This window comes from Apodemus sylvaticus, chromosome 21 (genome assembly GCF_947179515.1).
Source record: "Apodemus sylvaticus chromosome 21, mApoSyl1.1, whole genome shotgun sequence".
Lineage (NCBI taxonomy): Eukaryota > Metazoa > Chordata > Mammalia > Rodentia > Muridae > Apodemus > Apodemus sylvaticus.
In genome coordinates this window covers 5,193,384-5,208,809 of record NC_067492.1, presented here as the reverse complement: position 1 = coordinate 5,208,809, position 15,426 = coordinate 5,193,384, and the positions used below count along the sequence as shown (strand labels likewise).

General features: G+C 48.1%; 1 protein-coding gene across 1 annotated transcript; it reads right to left on the bottom strand.

The window, feature by feature from the left end:
- Positions 1-4,362: 4,362 nt before the first annotated feature.
- On the bottom strand, positions 4,363-13,667 carry LOC127671808 (gamma-aminobutyric acid receptor-associated protein-like). Its single transcript, XM_052166825.1, has 2 exons — positions 13,576-13,667; positions 4,363-5,041 (listed from the first exon to the last, which is right to left on the bottom strand). The coding sequence occupies exon 2, from the start codon at positions 4,982-4,984 to the stop codon at positions 4,631-4,633; it is 354 nt and encodes a 117-aa protein (XP_052022785.1). The 5' UTR covers positions 4,985-5,041; positions 13,576-13,667; the 3' UTR covers positions 4,363-4,630.
- Positions 13,668-15,426: the final 1,759 nt, after the last annotated feature.

Here is a 15,426-nt window from a genome sequence, read left to right as displayed (position 1 = left end):
TCAGAGCCATGCCCTGCTGCAGGTAGGGACACGTCATCCTTCCTAAGGAGGGGCTCAGAGAATTCTGAGAGAACAGGGACAAAATGCCTCAGGGTAGGCAGCTCGAGCAGAAACGGTGAGATGGAGAGGACTCGGTGATGGCAATGGGAAGACGAAGGGTAGCAGCAGCAGCAGCAATGGCTGCCGCTTTGATGACCACTGAGAACCAAGCACTAAGCACTTTCCACAGGCTGTAGCTGTCAAAGATCTCAACTGTCCTGAAGAACAACTACCATGTTGTTCTGTCGGAGACATCGCTTCCGGGTCACGGTCCATCATTAAGGGAATCAAGGCAGGACCCCAAGCTGTATCTTGAAACGGAAACCACGGAGAAATACTGCTTATTAACTTTCACTACCTCGTGGTTAGCTAGCTTTCTTTTCTCCCAGAGTGCTTTCTGAGCGCCCCTCAAGCTCAGACATTGAAGGTGTAACCTTTTATGCTATCTCTCTGGCAATTACAGCCCCGACACGCCCAGTGGCTTTTACCACTGGGAAAGTGGACTAACTTGGGAGTTGGAGAATCCATGTAGGTCAAAGAGCTGGAAATAGAAAGTCTGACTATAGCTACAAATTGACCATTCCGAGACAGGCTTCTGGGACAACTGCAGTGAGTGCTCCCAAGCTTCACGTCTGCCTCTAGACGTTTCTGTTTCTCTGATTTGGGCAAGTTACTTACCTTGCTTGCACTCCAGTCTTCTCCAGAAGAGTCTGTGGCCTGTCATGGGTCAGGTGACCAGATAAATGTAGGGCAGGAAGAGCTCAGTTGTACTGGCCTTTCAGACAAAGGCGGGCTTGTTGCTGTAACTAGGGTGAAGGTCTTAACTGTGCCCCTTCAAGGTCATATGTTAGAATCCTAACCCCAATACCTCAGAATGGAACTCTATTTGGAAACAAGGCTTTGAAGGCTGTTCTGGTTTCTTCTTCTGTTGCTGTGAGAAACCATTAACTAAGGGAGGAGAGGATTTATTTGGCTTACATTTACAGGTCACAGTCCATCATTAAGGGGATCAAACACTTCCAGGTCACAGTCCATCATTAAGGGATTCAAGGCAGGACCCTAAGCTGTATCTTGAAACAGAAACCATGGAGAAATACTGCTTATTAACTCTCACGGGCTCAGTCACCGGCTCATGGCTAGCTAGCTTTCTTCTATAGCTTGGGAGTACATGCCCAGGGAAGGCATCACCCACAGTGGGATGGGCTTATCCTATGCATCCTATGTCAGTTAAGACAACAAGATGACCCTTCACCGATGTGTATAGGCCAACTTGATGAAGTAAATCACCCAGTGATTTTTAAAATTATTTTTAGATGATTTTTAGGATGTAACAGGTTGACAGTTAATGTTAACTAGGACAAAGAGATTATGAATGAAAAATGACTTTTCGCCATGGTCCCAGTGTTTCTCACTCCCCCCTACCAAAATCACACACTAATGACTGATCCCTGTGGATTGGAGTGGGCCTTGGGGGTCACGAGAGCTATTCTGTCATCAATGGGTTCATTACCACCCGTGCTTGTAACTGATATCAGACTATCAGTCTGTTTGACTATTGGAGCAGGTCCTTGTAACAGGCTGCAGGAAGCAAGCACTGCCACAAACCAAGGAGTGAGACCTGACCATAAGGCGAGTCTACCCGCACCCTGACCTCCGCCTTCCAGCCTCTTGAATTTTTTGAATTTATCTGCTCTTTCTAATTTTGTTATAGACACCAGAAGAGAGTGAAGCAGGGATCTAAGCCAGTCCGATTCAGATCCTTATAAAAAGTTAAAAAAAAAAAAGGCCAGGATATAGTTGTCTAGAGGGAGACCATGAGTGTCACAGGGTGAGGACTGCAAGGAAATCTAATCTAACTAAGCTTGAACTCTTGACTCCTCATCTCTCAGACCGTGAGACACCTGTCTGTGCTTTGTTATGGGAGAGTTCACAAGCATAAAAATAGAAGGTAACAAGCAGAAGTCTTGTTCCTCATGCCTTTTTTTGGGTCCTCGTTTCTGTGGTGAATTCCACCAGAAGGGACAGTCTCTCCCACCCCTTCTCATCCCTTCCCAGCTGTGAAGCCTTGGTGTTACTCTCAGGCCAATGTCCCCAGCAGACCACAAACAGCTGAAGGTTCATCACAGGTGCCTGTAGCTTTACAACTCAGACCCAGATCAGGAGAGCGCTTGACTCTAATATCACAGATGGACCAAGTGCATCCTGCCCTGCATGAAGTCATTCTGTCCTCACTAGTACAGACACCTCCTTCTGACCACGTTCCAGCATCCACAGAGGTCTTGCTGCCTCCCTCCCCCACCCCAGCTTGTATCTACGGGTCCCCAGTAAACAGCATCCCTTGTAATGTGCTCGCCTGTCTTTGGTCTCACAGCAACCTGGGGCAAGTCCTCACATATGGCCTGGATTGCTCTGGAACACGAGGATGCACCTAAAGCAGCTTCCTGGACCCTCTTGTCTCCTCCACAGAACGTAGGTTCTGTGAAAGAACAGTCTGCTAACGTCATGAGCTGAAAGTGCCTGGACCACTGAGCACATCACCACGCTGAATGACAGTTGGTAGTTAATCTCTTCATGGTGTTCAGAGAAACAAGTTTAAAACAGAAGCTGCCCTCCCTCCCATCCATCCGGTGAGAATCTGGCTTCCACGGTGTTTCTTTTTCTAGCAGTGAGGCTCCCATCTTCCCAATTCTGTGGAATGTTTCTTTTGCACGTTCTCTCTTGACTCCATGCATCTCTTTCTAAAAGATGAACTGTGCAGGCCCAGGGGACTTACAGCTATCATCCTGAATCGTCTTCCCAACCATAAGTGCGGAGTTGCACCTCTTACCTCCCGAAGACCAGTGGGCAGGGCAGACAGCGGCTACATGCTGTGAAGGTCAGGAAGGACAAGGTCCAGGCAACTGCCTCTCTTGCGCCTGAAAACTCCTTCTTTGGATTAAAGTACGAGTGTGTCCACAGCAGTATGAGACGTTACATTTCTTAAGCATATTGTGCTTTCTGTGGTGGCACACCCTTTTAATCCCAGAACTCCAGAGACAGACAGATCACTGGCCTTGGGCACCTCACGATTACCTAACAGCATCCAGATTGCACTGGGAGGCTCATTCAAAGACAGACCTGAGCTATGCAGGGCAGTTGTGTGGAGGAGGCACGCCCTATATTGGTTGCATAGTGTCAAAGTCACCTGAAGACAGTTCTTGGGAAGCATCCTGCTGGGGTGCTTGTGACGGCGGTGGCGCACGTGTAGAACCTGTAGAAATGTTCTAAGACCCTTTAAAGGACAGGCAGAGAGGACAGGACGTTTCTACTGACAAATAACCAGGCAGCCCAGAGAGCATCTTGATGCTGCTCTGTTCATGGGCGAGCTTGGAACCAGCTCCAGGTGCAGCCAGAGTTCCCATCACCCTTGATCTACAGTTGATTTTACTCCAGTTCCCAGCAAGGTCAGACTTTACTCACTCAATGCTTTGGTTCTTAAACACACACACACACACACACACACACACACACACACACACACACAATGCAGAAGGCAAGGGAGCAGAGGAGAGCCTTGGCTGCAGTGATAGGTGAATATTTTATTTATGGGGCCGTGTTCCCCCAAGGTGCTATGGCTGCAGCATAATAAAGTACATGCTATGAATACCAAAATAGCAATTTAATAAGGCTACCCTGTAAAGCTCTAAGAGAGATGGATGGTGCAGTTGGGGACAGGGTTATTTGAAAATGTGGGTAGACACCGTAGCAAATGGGTTCCCAGTGTGTTTGTGTCCTGCACAGTGCACACTAGTGTGCATGTAAAGGCATGTGCACATGCATGTGTAATGAAGAGAGGGACTCCAGCCTGGTCTTAGACCCAGCCCCTGCCCCATGTCTGAGGTGGAGACATGACCTTGAGGTCTCCCCCTCTTCTCCCAATCATCGCCCTCTGACATCCCGGCCTCTCGCATGCAGCACTGTGTTCCCACACAGGGAGGTGCAGAGCAGCAGCAGGTACCAGCGGGAGCCAAGAGTGTTGTTTCAACCTTTTAGAAAAACAAGGGGTGGAGGATACGTATCAGCTCTAAGCATGTTTATGCTGGGTTTGCAGTCACCTGCCTTCTGAGATAATGTAACCTAGGAGAACAACCCAAATATTTTGGTACATGTTTTTCACTCCTCCAGGTCAATAGATGTGAAAATCATAAGAGAATTTTTTTTCCGGTGGTTTCCTCTTTATTGATGAGCCTCCTACCTCCCCCATCCAATGCCAGTCCCTTCCATCTATCCGACAAAAAAAGAAGGTAGTGAAAGAAAAGGATTATTGGGGTTCTGAGACCAATGAGCAGTTAGGAAGGGAATAGAAATCAAAACAATCATTGGATGTGACAGAGATTGACAATCAGGAAGTATAAATGAGTGGGAATGGGGGTGGGGACAAAGATGAGAGAGATGGACCGAGCCTATCCACCATCACCCTCCTGCCGAGGGGCTGGAGAGGCAGCCTCAAAGGTTAAGTGCAGGTCCTGAAGAAAGGAGATGGTGTTGGAGGAGCTGGATGTTAAGGAAGGAGCGCCACCTCTCTGTAGACCAGACCCCCGCCTCAGCTGCTTCACAGACCAAAGACGCTGTCATCAGTGTAGGAGATGTATAGAAAGAGGTCTTCTTCATGGTGTTCCTGGTACAGCTGACCCATCGTGGCACTGGTGGGTGGAATGACATTGTTGACAAACAGAACCAAGGCATCCTCAGCACGGAGTTGAATTCGTTTCCGGATCAAGAAGTAGAACTGACCAACTGTGAGATCAAAAGGCACCAGGTATTTCTTTTTGTCCAGGTCTCTTATCCGAGCTTTGGGAGATTTTTCCACTATCACCGGGACCCGGTCTGGGAATGTCTTTCGGATTTTCTCGCCCTCAGAGCGGCGCTTCTCCAATGGATGCTTCCTTTTGTACACGAAGTTCATTCTGGGCTGAGGGCGGTGCTGGGATGGGGGGCGGCTTTGACGAACAAACTCAGCAACCTAAATTTCCAATAAGAGAATAATCATTATAGTATTGTTCGCGAAAGGATCTTTCCAAAGAGCTTTTAAAACCATGAAATGCTCAGGAAATGGATTTCAAAGGGTGGTTTCCCGGGATCCTTTCCAGGCCTAGCCTTTGAGCTCTGTTGATAGGAAGCTTGCAAAGATTGCATGAACCAGCAAGTTTGACCCATAATAGCACATCAACTAAGTGTGATTGTGTACATGGAATCCTAGCACATGTGAAACAGCAAAAGGTTCAGAAACCCAAGGCCCTCCTCATCCCAGTGACTCTGAGATCAGCCTGAGCCACGTGAGACCCGTGACAGCACCACAAAATCAGGCAGCCTGTGCTCAGGGAGCTACAAGAATGAGGGCAGCCATTTCTGCCTCAGCTCTGTCACCAGGGCCTTAAGAAAAGGCCTGAATGGGTGATGAGGAAGGCTGGAGAGCTGGCTCAGCCGTTGGGAGCCCTGTCCGAGCAGGTGAGTATAGTGAGTACGGAGTGTGGGTCCCAGCACCAACATAACAAGCCGGGCATCCGGCCCACGCCTGTAACTGCAGCTCTCAGAGGCTGGGGACAGGCTGGGGATCGCTGGCTTCTGACACACCTCAAGCTCTAGGCGGTGAGAGACACCGCCCCTTTCTCTTGCCTCTCCAGGGACTCATACCTACTCACACAGACACACACTCATGCACACAATTAAAAATAAAACGAATCTTTAAAAGACCTGTTCAGAGCTGGGCAGTGGTGGCACACGCCTTTAATCCCAGCACTTGGGAGGCAGAGGCAGGCAGATTTCTGAGTTCAGCCAGAGCTACACAGAGAAACCCTGTCAAAAAACCAAATCAAAAAAACAAAACAAAAAACCAACCAAACAACAACAACAACAAAAAAAAAAAAACAAAAACCAGCCAAACAAAAAAAACCAAAAACCAAACAAACAAAAAAACAAAAACCAAACGTGTTCAGGATGCACAAATTAAAAGCCCTGAGGTGAGAATTACTTCCTTTATCTATTTTCCTGACCTTTGATATGGTTCAGTAAACTTCCTTTTAAGGAAGGACATGGCAGTCCTTAAAGTGTGTGTTGCTAGTGCCCTGTATGGAGGAAACGGGTGTCTCCTTCCAGTCTTGCTATCATGATGTCACTGTCCTGCTCATTGTGCGACACATGGAACCCCCCCTCGCTTTTAACTGTGCACACAGCAGCCAGGACCCAGCCAGTCAAGGCATCCGGGATGACCCAGAAACCCGCCTAGGAGAGTGGAAGGCTGGCCCGACTCAGGAGGAGCAGGCGAAATGGCGCTGCGTGGCTTGTTGTGTGTGTGTAAGCTCTTCTGTTGCTCACTGATGGTTTATTTCGCATTGAATGGGCAAAACAAGAAAAAGTTTGCTATAAAAAAAAAAAAACAACAACAAAAACAACAGGCCACACATTTCCATGCCCCAGGACTGCGGATGGCAAACTTGTAAGGAACACAGACCCAGTGCCAGTGTTTGCGGGGCTCAAAGTGCTGAGCTCCTGGAGCCCAGGACACCCAAATTGCTACACCGGCCTGCATAGGCTCATATTGCTTCAAGAGAATGGTAAGCTGCCAGGTTGATGGGTGGCAGGAGAGGCTTTTAGGTAGCAAGATTTTCATTTAGGCCTGACAACTGGCCTGTTAATTTAATTTTGCTGTCTGCAGTCCCCAGCTTTCCCAGTTACATTTGTAAAAGCAAACATTGGAGGCTGTGTGGCTCGACAGAAGGGAAATCCGCAAACAGATAGATGATGCCTGTGCCTGGTGGTGGCACCAGATCCTTCAAGAGCAGAAGATAATTTTGTTTTTTGTTTTTTGGATTTGGTTTTTTCGAGACAGGGTCTCTCTGTGTAGTCCTGGCTGTCCTGGAACTCACTCTGTAGACCAGGCTGGCCTCGAACTCAGAAATCCACCTGCCTCTGCCTCCCAGAGTGCTGGGATTACAGGCATGGGCCACCACCGCCCGGCTCAAGAAACCACAGTGGTGGGATTGCCCATGGGATTCACATGTTTTTCTCAAGCAAAGTGTTTGGAAGTTCTCTCTGCCAGGGACGAGGCCACTGACCTTATTGTAGATGCTATTGCAAATTCAGCAAAACTGTGTATTAAGTTGGGCAGTGGTGGCACATGTCTTTAATCCCAGCACTTGGGAGGCAGAGGCAGGCAGGATTTCTGAGTTCAAGGCCAGCCTGGTCTACAGAGTGAGTTCCAGGACAGCCAGGGCTACACAGAGAAACCTGCCTCGAAAAACCAAAAAGTGTGTATTAGGGTTTTCTAGAGTCACAGAATGAATGGGAAGTCTCTATATAGGTAGGGAATTTGTTGATGACTTACAGTCTGTAGTTCAACTCCCAACAATGGTCAGCAGCAGCTGTGGGTGGAAGTCCAAGGATCTAGCTGTTGCTCAGTCCCACAAGGCAAGCAGAGGAAGAAGAGACTCTTCCTTCTTCCAGGGTCCTTATGTAGGTCTCCAGCAGAAGGTGTGGCCCAGATTAAAGGCATGTGCCACCACGCCTGGATCTGGGGCTTGCTTTGTCCCAGATGACCTTGAACTCAGAGATTACCCTGTCTTTTTTTTTTTTCTTCAATAAATGGAAATATATTCTTGGATGTTGTTTTGAATTTTCAAGAGAAATTAAATCTGACGACTGAAAACAAAGCAAACAGACAAACTGGTTGTGTGTCCTGTGACCTTACATCACCAAACAGGACAGTACGTAAATGAATCCGGACACCCTGCCGACGGGAGAAAGAACCGCCAAGGTCCGAGATTACCCTGTCTTAATCTTCTGGAATTCATAAACCACTATGCCTCAAGATCTCCATGCTGAGATCCAGGTCAGAAATTTGTATCTCAGAGCCTCCAGATCTGGATCACAGGTGAGCCTTCCAATTCTGGGTTGTAGCTCATTCCAGATCTAGTCAAGTTGACAACCAGGAAAGGCCACTGCGGTGCGTAACATCGGAGATGGAGTGTTTTGTTCTGTTCCCGATTTTCACTGGGACTGGAGTCCAACCACGCCCCCCATGCATGCTGGGTACTTGCTGCACCTCTGAGCCACACCCCAGCTTTTTATTTTGAAGTAACGATGTGAGAAGGCATGTAGCATTGATTTAGAAATAATATCCCCACTAAGAAGCCAACAGAAACTACGTTTGGCTCTGGCTTGGGTGCATGCATACTGAATAAGTAGATTTTTTTTGTAAGCTGTGGTATTTCTGCCAGTGAATGACAATAATCAGCATCAAAGCTTTTAAGTATCAGGATGGATTATACAGTGTAATGTTTCTGGGCTGGAAGAGAGCTCAGCAGCTAGGACAGTCCTGCTTAGTGTTGTATGTCTGTTCTCTGTGAGAACAGGAGTAGAGCTCCCAGCCCCCACATACAGCAACTCACACCACCTGTCACTCCAGCTCCAGGGAAATCTGACGAGCTTTTGTGGGCTCTTCCGGCAACTACACGGGTGTGGCATACACACAGAGATGCTAGCACACATATTAAGAAAGAAAGAAAAAGAGCTCCCCTGCCGAGTCACTGCCCAGTTCCATTCTACAGGGCATGGCAGCCTGGAGCTGCAGGCCCCACATACTTTTGGGGGGGTCCCACCCTAATGACTCTCCACTTCCCTGGTAGTCTCTCAGCCACCCATGGCTGGTTTTGTATGGAACCACTCCTTTGAGGGAAGCCTCTTTCCTCTTCTGTGAGACGGTCTCTCCACTGAAGTGGATTTCCTTTTATTCTGGGTGACTTAAATCTCCATCTAATTTTCTTGTGTTGCTCCCCAGACTTGTTTTAAGGTAGGGTTGCCCTCCTGGCACATCCCATCTTTTTCTGAGTCAGAAATAGCCACTTCGGGCCTTCAGCTGCTGGGCTTTCGATGGTCATGCTTGGCTGGGTGGGCCTGAGAGCCGACACTGCCATCCCACCCCGGCGGATGAGCTCATGGGCGGGCAACGCCATCACAGCCCAGGCCAGGCGAAGGGCTCTGAACAGAGTGTGACGCTGAGAACCGGCCTGAGGAACCACAAAGTGTGCAACCCCATGCTCCTCTGAGGGCAGCCTACAGGACACTCCAGCCCTGGTGGTGGTATCACTGGTGTTGGACTTCCTGGCTATGTGTGGTACCATGCTGTGCATGCGGGGAGATGACAACGTGAAGCAGGCCCATTTAGTGGAGACTGGAGACGTCCTTTTCGTGGTGGGAGGTCTTGCTGATTTGGTAGCATGCTCCTGGATGGGTCATGGGATGGTCACAGACTTTTGAGACAGACTTTCTCTGTGTAGTCTTGGCTGTCCTGGAACTTACTCTGTAGACCAGGCTGGCCTCGAACTCAGAAATCCGCCTGCCTCTGCCTCCCAGAGTGCTGGGATTATAGGCGTGCGCCACCACCGCCCAGGCGTGGTCACAGACTTTTATAACTCTCTGATTCCCATGGACGCCAAGGATGAGTTTGGTCCTGCCATCTATATCAGCTGTTCGGAGTCTACTCACGTCATCCTGGGAGGCTGGCACGCTGCTCCCTTGCCCCTCACCTGGCATCGAAAGCACCCCACTCCCACCCTAGATCGAAATCTGCCGGGGAGTATGTGTGAGCTGGGGCGCTCAGGCTGTAGGCAGGGTGTGGGCCACCTGGTCACTCCATCCCTGGACACCATGTACAGTTCCCTGGTGAGGTTTGGAGTGGAAACTGGATGGAGAAGACAAAGGGTGAGGGGAGTGTGTTCTTTGTGCACTAACAAAAATTAAGTTTTGGAGAAAAATTAATCTTTTAAAATTTAATGAGCCAGGCGGCGGTGGTGGTGGTGGTGGTGGTGGTGGTGGTGGTGGTGCACGCCTGTAATCCCAGCACTCTGGGAGGCAGAGGCAGGCGGATTTCTGAGTTCAAGGCCAGCCTGGTCTACAGAGTAAGTTCCAGGACAGCCAGGGCTACACAGAGAAACCCTGTCTCAAAAACAAAACAAAACAAAACAAAACAAAAACAAAAACAAAAACAAAACAAAAAAAAAACCCAAATCCAGAAAACAAAAAACAAAAAACAAAAAACAAAAAAAGTAATGAATGGAAGCTAATAGGGATACAGAATCTTTCAGTAGGGCAATGAGGACTTTCTCATTAGCTGACACTGATCACACACTAAAAATATAGCGTTAACCAATGCATTTCATAATGATATGGAAGTCTTGTAAGTAAATCCTCTAAATTTGGGAAAGCATTTTTTTTCTAAATCCATATAAATCTTTAATCCTGAGAATCTCAGTGTATGCAACTCTCTCTCTCTCTCTCTCTCTCTCTCTCTCTCTGTGTGTGTGTGTGTGTGTGTCTCACTCACATACACACACTCTCTGTGTCTCTTTCACACACACACACACACACATATTCTTTTAGAATTTTTAGCACTTCCAGGGAATTGAACATATTCAAAGAAAGACTTGCAAATAAGGAAATAACAAATTTATCTCTCCACTGAAGTGAAGAAAGCATGAAATATAACATAAAGAACTGCATGCAAGCCGAGAGCAGTGTGCGAGAGTTCGTCTGGAAGCTCTGGTAAGCGGGCTTTGGAATGGTCTGAATCCTGGTATAGCACTCCAAATTTAGCCAGTGTTATTTTACTGGAATAGTGTAAAATTGAGAAAGGTTACGCTTTTCGTAACATCTAAATTTGGCAAACCACTTTTAAACACATAGTAGAGGTATCTTACTTGGCAACTTTTGTCTTCAAAGAGTCTGTTGAAGAAAGACACTTTGAACAGGCAGTTCCTGTGTGGATACTTAAGCTAAAGTGTTTCTATACTCTGTAGCAGAGCCAGGTCCTGTGTGGCACAATGCAGTCTGAATCATCCTGTACCCAGGGATTGAGTAGGGAAGATTTTATCATGTGACCCATTATAGAACTTGCAGGGGATATGTGGGCCCTGGGTTCAATTCCTTGCATAAGAAATGAATGTCTATGGAAGAAATACCAAAGATGTCAATGATTTCAAACTAAACTGCAAAGGCAAGTTTGAAGATCAAAGACAAGTCTGTAAAAATACATGTAATGTAGAAAGACCACACAGAAGAAAGCCCCCAATTATCTTTAGGGGAGTGACAGTGTACACAGATCTCTCTATATCTTTTTCTTTCTTTCTTTCTTTCTTTCTTTCTTTCTTTCTTTCTTTCTTTCTTTCTTTCTTTCTTTCTTTCTTTCTTTCTTTCTTTTCTTCTTTCCTTCCTTTCTTTCTTTCCTTCCTTCCTTCCTTCCTTCCTTCCTTCCTTCCTTCCTTTTTTTCTTTTTTTGGTTTTTCAAGACAGGGTTTCTCTGTGTAGCCCTGGCTGTCCTGGAACTCACTCTGAGGACCAGGCTGACCTCGAACTCAGAAATCCGCCTGCCTCCACCTCCCAGAGTGCTGGGATTAAAGGCGTGTGTCATCACTGCCCGGACAGATCTCTATATCATAGATATACAAGCTGGTCTATATAAATGGATGTGTAACAACAATGTTTTATGTTATCTTTAATGCTCTAATCAGTATAAAGAAGTGCTTCTGACACTTGGCTCCAGTGTGCCTAGATATCTGCTCTTCTTAAAGAAAGTTCTGAAGATAGCAGTGAGTTGCAGAGCCATCATTGGAAAGAATCACTGCTCAGTCAGTAATCACTAATTTTGGAATAGTGACCATATTACATTTCCTGTTGCTGAGTCAAAATCCCATACAAAAACAGCTTAAGGAAGGAAGGGTTTATCTTGGCTCACACTGCAATGCATCATGGAGGAAGGTATGGCTACAGGGGCCCAAAGCCACTGGTCACAGTCAGGAAGAGTTAAGAGACGGCACGGGTGCTCATCCAGCTCACTTTCTCTTTTTTATGCAATCTGGGACCTCCAGTCTGTGGATGGTGCTCCCCACAGTTACAGTGGGTCATCCCTCCTCAGTTGACCTAAACTGGAGACTCCTGTACATGTATGTCCAGTGTTGTATCTCCTGGGTGATTTTAGTCATGCCAATGATTTAATAAAGATTAGCCATCATAGAGGCTGGGGAATGTGGTTCACCCTAAAGCATGCGGATCTAAACTCACATCCCCAGCATCAGCGTAAGAAGCTTAGCGTGGCCGTATGTGTCTATAAACCCATCCAGCACTGGGAAGCAGAGACAGGCAGATCCTGAGCGCTTGCTGGCCAGCCAGCCTAGCCCAAACGGCAGGCTTCCAACATAGCACAAGACCCTGTCTCAAGGAATTACTGTGGAAAGCAGAACAGGAAAACAGACAGCATCCTGCTCTGACTTCCACACGCTCACATACATGTAAAACACACACACACATATACACACACACACATCAACCGCATATCCCAATTACTTAAAACCAATTTTAATAATTGTGATGTCCTCTCACAATCCGATGGGCTCAGCAGGTATGTGGTAATGTGTCCTATTACCTGTCTCTGCCTCTGCTCTCACGGGCACTAGAGCTGAATGCTCAGCTCTAGTCACGCCCCTCCCCCCCCCCCCCCCCCCCCCGCAGTCTCATGGTATAGAATGCTCAGCTCTAGTCACGCCCCTCCCCCCCCCAGCAGTCTCATGGTATAGAATGCTCAGCTCTAGTCACGCCTCTCCCCCACACACACACAGTCTCATGGTATAGAATGCTCAGCTCTAGTCACGCCCCTCCCCCCCCCCCCCCCCCCGGCAGTCTCATGGTATAGAATGCTCAGCTCTAGTCACGCCCCCCTCCCCCCCCCCAGTCTCATGGTATAGAATGCTCAGCTCTAGTCACGCCCCCCTCCCCCCCCCCAGTCTCATGGTATAGAATGCTCAGCTCTAGTCACGGCCCCCCCCCCCCCCCCGCAGTCTCATGGTATAGAATGCTCAGCTCTAGTCACACCCCCCCCCCCAGTCTCATGGTATAGAATGCTCAGCTCTAGTCACGCCCCTCCCCGCAGTCTCATGGTATAGAATGCTCAGCTCTAGTCACGCCCCTCCCCCTGCCCTCTTAAAGCTTTCTGTGAGATTCCTGGGAGCTCAACACGGTCACCATCCATTCATTCTTTCACTCCTTTATTCATTCATCACCTTCCCACGTGCAGATGAAAAGGGTGCTGAGAAATCGAGGCCGAGAGCCCCATGCTTGAGAAACTCAGGTAGCTTGGCACCTACGGGCAGAGTAGGGTAGCTCACACGGGCACTTTCTCCTCTGCCCACTCATCCTGCCTGCCGGCTGCTTCCTCTTGTTCCCCGCAGGGCAGAGCCTCTGTCTATTGAAGCCTCTTTTTAAGATGATACAGTGTCAACTCCGGATGCTGAGACACTGGTGTAGCCACCAGGTATCACCTTGTCTACCTGTGCCCTTGGTGGGTGCTGCGCCTCCCAGCCTGGAGTGTTGATTCCCACAGGCCAGAGAAGTGCAGAGGCATGGGAGACACCCTTCTCCCTGCAGGGCGCATTTGCTGGCTGCGCTGGGCACATCCTAAACAAAGCCGCACGTTTCTTCACCCACTCACAGGCACTGCCCCAACCTTACCACCCACGACGCTGCACCAGTCCAGCAATCTTCTACCCAAACCAAGGCCTGTCTGCCTTCACTGACGGCCTCAAGTGCGGTTTCCTGGGTCTGCTTTGGTTCCTGTGGCCTCTTCCCAGAAGGCTGCCGTTCTGCTATTTCACGCTAGTCAATATCATCGTGGGAAACATGCAAAATCTTGCAGAGTTAGCCACTAAAAATGTAAATTAAATGCATTTTAAAAATGTGTGTTAGAAATTTTAAGAGAACGAGGAGAAGGAAATGGGAATAGATAGACTAGAGGCAAACCAGACCCAATACTGACTCTAGTTATCCTACCAGAAAAGGTACTACAGCCAGGGCTGTCGAGCAGGGGGAGTGTGTTGTAACTTCATGTTCAGAGAAACTGGGGCCTGTGGCCCCACATGCCCTCTGCCTCATAAGCAGGTATAGCCCTATGTGTGCACTGACCTGCAGTTTCCTTTATATAATTCCCAGAGCTACAGAGCAGCCTCAGGCCAGACAGGTCAGGGCCTTCTGTTCTGATACCCGATTCTCTGTTGGAGCAGCATATAAACAGCTGGACCAGTGGCTGAGAAGAAATCCCAGCCCAAATCCAACCCCAAGAACAAACCCAACCCAAGTCCAAACTCAAACTCAAGCAGTGTGGGGATGAGGGGGTGGGGGTGGCACGCCCATGCTCTGCAGCACCCCAGGATCTGCTGCTTCGTCCCATTTCTTTCTTCTTGTTCCCTGACTGAAAGTTATGTGTAGTGGCCTTTCCTGGTTGTCAACTTGACTGTATCTGGAATGAACTATAATCCAGAATTGTAGGCTCACTTGTGATCCTAAACTGGAGGCTGAGAGATACAAGTTTCTGACCTGGATCTCAACATGGAGATCTTGAAACGTAGTGCCTATGAATTCCAGAAGATTAAGACCGGGAGATCTCTCAGTTCAAGGTCGTCTGGGATCAAAGGCATGGTTACACACCTTTAATCTAGGCCACACCCTCTACTGGAGACCTGCATAAGGACATTGAAAGAAGGAAGACTGACTCACTCTTCTTTGTCTGCTTGCCTTGTAGCACTGAGCAACTGCTGGATCCTTGGACTTCCATCCACAGCTGCTGCTGACCATTGTTGGGGAGTCGGACTATAGACTGTAAGTCATCGACAAATTCCCTAACTACATAGAGACTGCCCGTACATTCTGTGACTCTAGAGAAGCTTGACTAATATAGAATTGTACTGTTTGGTTTTGTGTGTCAACTTGACACAGGCCAGAGTTATCACAGAGAAAGGAGCTTCAGGTGAGGAAATGCCTCCATGAGATCCAGCTGTGGGGCATTTTCTCAATTAGTGATCAAGGTGGGAGGGCCCCTGGTGGGTGGTGCCATCTTTGGGCTGGTAGTCTTGGGTTCTATAAGAAAACAGGCTAAGCAAGCCAAGGGAAACAATCCAGTAAGTAACATCCCTCCGTGGCCTCTGCATCAGCTCCTGCTTCCTGACCTGCTTGAGTTCCAGTCCTGACTTCCTTTAGTGATGAACAGCAATGTGGAAGTGTAAGCTCAATAAACCCTTTCCTCCGCAACTTGCTTCTTGGTCATGATGTTTGTGCAGGAATAGATACCCTGACTAAGACATTATGTTAAAGAACCCTCTCCGATTTCATTGATCATCTTCTTAAATGTCACTAGTGCTATGCCTGGTTGTTCTCTAAGCATGTGTCCCTGTTAAGAGCAGCATTGTATAGCCAGTGTTTTACACTCGTGGAAGGAAAGCAAGGCAGAGTTTAAGTGCTGTACCCAAGGAGAAACAGCCTTTACGTGGAGGAGCCTGGGTTGTTTCAGGTGGTCTGACTTCTCATCCT